General features: G+C 32.5%; 1 protein-coding gene across 1 annotated transcript in view; it reads left to right on the top strand.

The window, feature by feature from the left end:
• The window catches only part of LOC107059602 (leucine aminopeptidase, chloroplastic-like), a 4373-nt gene extending 1883 nt beyond the window's left edge, over positions 1 to 2490 (top strand). Inside the window, exon 5 of the mRNA XM_015306299.1 lies at positions 2302 to 2490. Within this exon, the coding sequence (XP_015161785.1) occupies positions 2302 to 2490 (189 nt within the window). The remainder of the gene's footprint in view (positions 1 to 2301) is intronic.
• Positions 2491 to 3328: the final 838 nt, after the last annotated feature.

The raw sequence follows: 3328 nt of genomic DNA, 5'->3' as shown, positions 1-3328 counted from the left end.
TCTTTTCTCTTCTCTCAAAACCCTAACTCTTTTTCCAAATGCGTAAACTAACTAAGTTCAGTTTAGACCCCTAAGTAATTACCAAAAACTAATTAAAATAAAAGGGTAAGGAAAAGGCCAAACTACCCTTCAAAAATCCAGATTTGGACTTTCCTTAATCCAACAGCCCAACTTCCAAAGTGCATAACTTACTCATATGAACTCGAAATCGCACAAACTCGGCGGCGTTAGAAAGATCATTCCAATAGTTTTCCAACCATATCTGGAAGTACACCTAACTCATCCTGATCTAGGAGTTATGACTATTTGAAGTTGACCAAAAACTCACTTTTCCTAACCTAAACAAATTTCCAGATTTTCAATTCTTTCCAAAAATGACTATTTCCAATTCTTAGCTTCTTCCTAGCTATTTCAAATTGCGATATGTTACACACCCACCCACCTACCATCCCCCCACCCCCCAAAATTTTTTTGAGTTTGTTTTTAAAAAATATTTTTCAACTTCAAAATTTCATTTTTTCACCCCTACCCTCGACCCCCCCACAAAATAAAATTTAAGTTTGTTTTTTAAAAAATATTTTCAATTTCAAAAATTATTTTCTACTCTAGTAAAAATAAAAGATATTTCTCAAAAATATTTTTCATTCATAAATCAAACACTAAAAATCTTTTCTACTCACCAACCAAATATGAGAAAATAAGTCAAAAATCTACTTGTTTTCCAGGAAAACATTTTCTAGGAAAATATTTTTCATGGAAAACATTTTCCTTCATACCAAACACACCCAAAAGTTTGACTTATTTTATGTGCAGAATGGTGAACATGAATAATCATGGTGCAGAAGTGATCATTGATGAAAATGAGATAGACAAAATCTCTAATTTACCCATGGATATCCTCGATGAAATATTCAAGGACATGTCATTTCGAGAATTGGTAAAAACATGCATCTTGTCGAAGAAGTGGGAACATTTCTGGGTTATGCATCCAATACTAGTTCTAGAAAGGGAGTTCTTTGAAGAGAAAAGTGGTACAATAGGATTGATTGAAAATGGTTTTAGTAATATGATTGACAATATTCTCTTGAAACATGTTGGATCCTTAGCCAAATTTTTCCTTGATTTGTCAATCATCTATTGTAATGGTAGGGACCTTGACCGTTGGTTGTTATGTGTAACAAGTAAACGTGTCAAAGAACTTACCCTAAAAAATCACAAACGCAAGCGTTATACATTCGCCTTTTTGTATATTTGATTGTCCAATTCTCACATATCTAGATGTCACCAGTTTCATAGTTAAACCACCTTCTTCCAAAGCATTATTCCCACATCTCCGTTAATTGACCTTGAAGTTCATCAAATTTTGCCCAGCCAAAGCAAATTTTGTCTTGAATACTCCATTACTTTCATCCTTAACATTAATTGCTTGCAATGGTGTTCATTTGCTCACCATATCAGCTCCTAGGATCAAATTCTTGACTATTGATGATAGTCATGACATTCACACATTTTAAAAAAAAAATCTCAAATGTTAGGGAGTTGTCATTCTATGAAGAATCTTATTATGAAGAAGCGAGGTTCATAACATGGTCGCTTCTTCTTTATTTGTGTTCTAACCTAACAAGGCTTGTTTTGATTAATTCTTGCATTCAGGTTAGTATAATTTGATCAAGACATATTTCAATATTTTATTACAAATCAATAAATGTTACTATGCTCATATATACTTAACCATTGATGCATTTTTTTCCTTTTATTTTACTTTTATCAAGCAATTGGGTGCAAAATGTTTTCCAAAAAGGTTTGATCAATCAAAACCCTACCATTTGGAGCATGTAAAGTTGTGTGTGACCATGCTGGATCTAAACCAAATCTTTGATGTTCTTTCCTTGATTCGACGTTCTCCCAACTTGTGTTCACTGGAAATAGATGTAATGTATCTCACCTTTTATAATTTAAAATTGAGTTTAAGTTATATATACATTGATAGTAGGTTACCTATACGTGTTGCAGTAGGTAATCTTTGTTACTAGTAGATACTTTTTAGTGACTTGATAGAGTAAAAGCATTTTACATTGTCATTGCATATAAGTTAAACACTTTACAGTTTTAGAGTTTGACCTATACATGTACCGACACTGTAATGAATTTTATGCTCTATCAATATCAGGTTATACAAATTAAAAATATCTACAAGTAATATCTTATAGTAATGGAATTTGTAATCCTTAATGTAAGACAATTTTACTTGTTACTACTTGTAAAAGTTACTAACCTTTTTTTTTGTTTGAATTTCTATAGGTTTTCAATAGCTCGAGAGAAAGAAAGATTGGTGAAGTTACATATTATCTGGAAGATCCAAACTGTGTCGACCAACAATTTGAGAAGCTTGAATTTGTGGAACTAAGAGAGTTTGAGGGGACAATATTTGAACTCATTTTGTTAAAACAAATATTGGCATACCCCTTCACTTTCAAGGATGATTGTTGAACCTTCTGATGATCTTGATGCAACAGAGGTACTAGATTTGTATGAAGAACTTATGATGTCCTTAAAAACATCACTAAGGGTAAAAGTCATTGTGGCACCTCATAGTCAAGATGTGTAACTTGTGTTCAGAGGCAGATTCCGAATTTTATTCTATGGAATATTTCAAACAATTTCAATGACTTTTACTTTCGTTTCATCCTTGAACTTGTGATATTTTATGGGGATCTTCTTTAATTTAATGTGGAGATTATGGATGAACTATTATTTCTTTGTATTTTTCAATTTGAAGACTTGTTGTTTTGCAACCATGTGGGAGATTATGGTAGGATATGACATAAGCAAATTCTACGTCGATAATATACATACGAGAAAGATGCCCGCTATACGCGGAAGCACGCCTTAGTCATTAAAAAGATCATTCTAAAGCTATGCAGACTTAAGTGCAAAGTAGATAATATCACTAATGGGTATTAGACCCACCGCGCAAGCAACCTTATTAGTTATGTGGTTGATGGTGGGCAAAACCTTAAGGTTCAAGTAAATTTAGGAAAATCCCAAAATTGTTGAAATGATGGTTGAGAAAACCTCAATGAATACTTGTAGATAATTCTCATAGCTTGATCAAGCGTGTCAAATTAAAGACATTATCCTTCACCCATAGCACCAACCCAGTGATCTGCTTTAGAACTAGAAATAACTTCTTTATAGTTTTTAGGCTCAAGCACATTAATAATCTCAACAACTAATAACACAAATTTCTCAAAATTTGCATATCCAAAATAATTTTCATCAACTACGTTTGCAAATAATTTTGGTCGGTTGATCACTCTCTTTTTTT

This window comes from Solanum tuberosum, unplaced genomic scaffold, assembly GCF_000226075.1.
Source record: "Solanum tuberosum cultivar DM 1-3 516 R44 unplaced genomic scaffold, SolTub_3.0 scf00027, whole genome shotgun sequence".
NCBI lineage: Eukaryota > Viridiplantae > Streptophyta > Magnoliopsida > Solanales > Solanaceae > Solanum > Solanum tuberosum.
The sequence above is the reverse complement of the archived record's forward strand: the minus strand, read 5'-3'. Positions and strand labels throughout refer to the sequence as shown.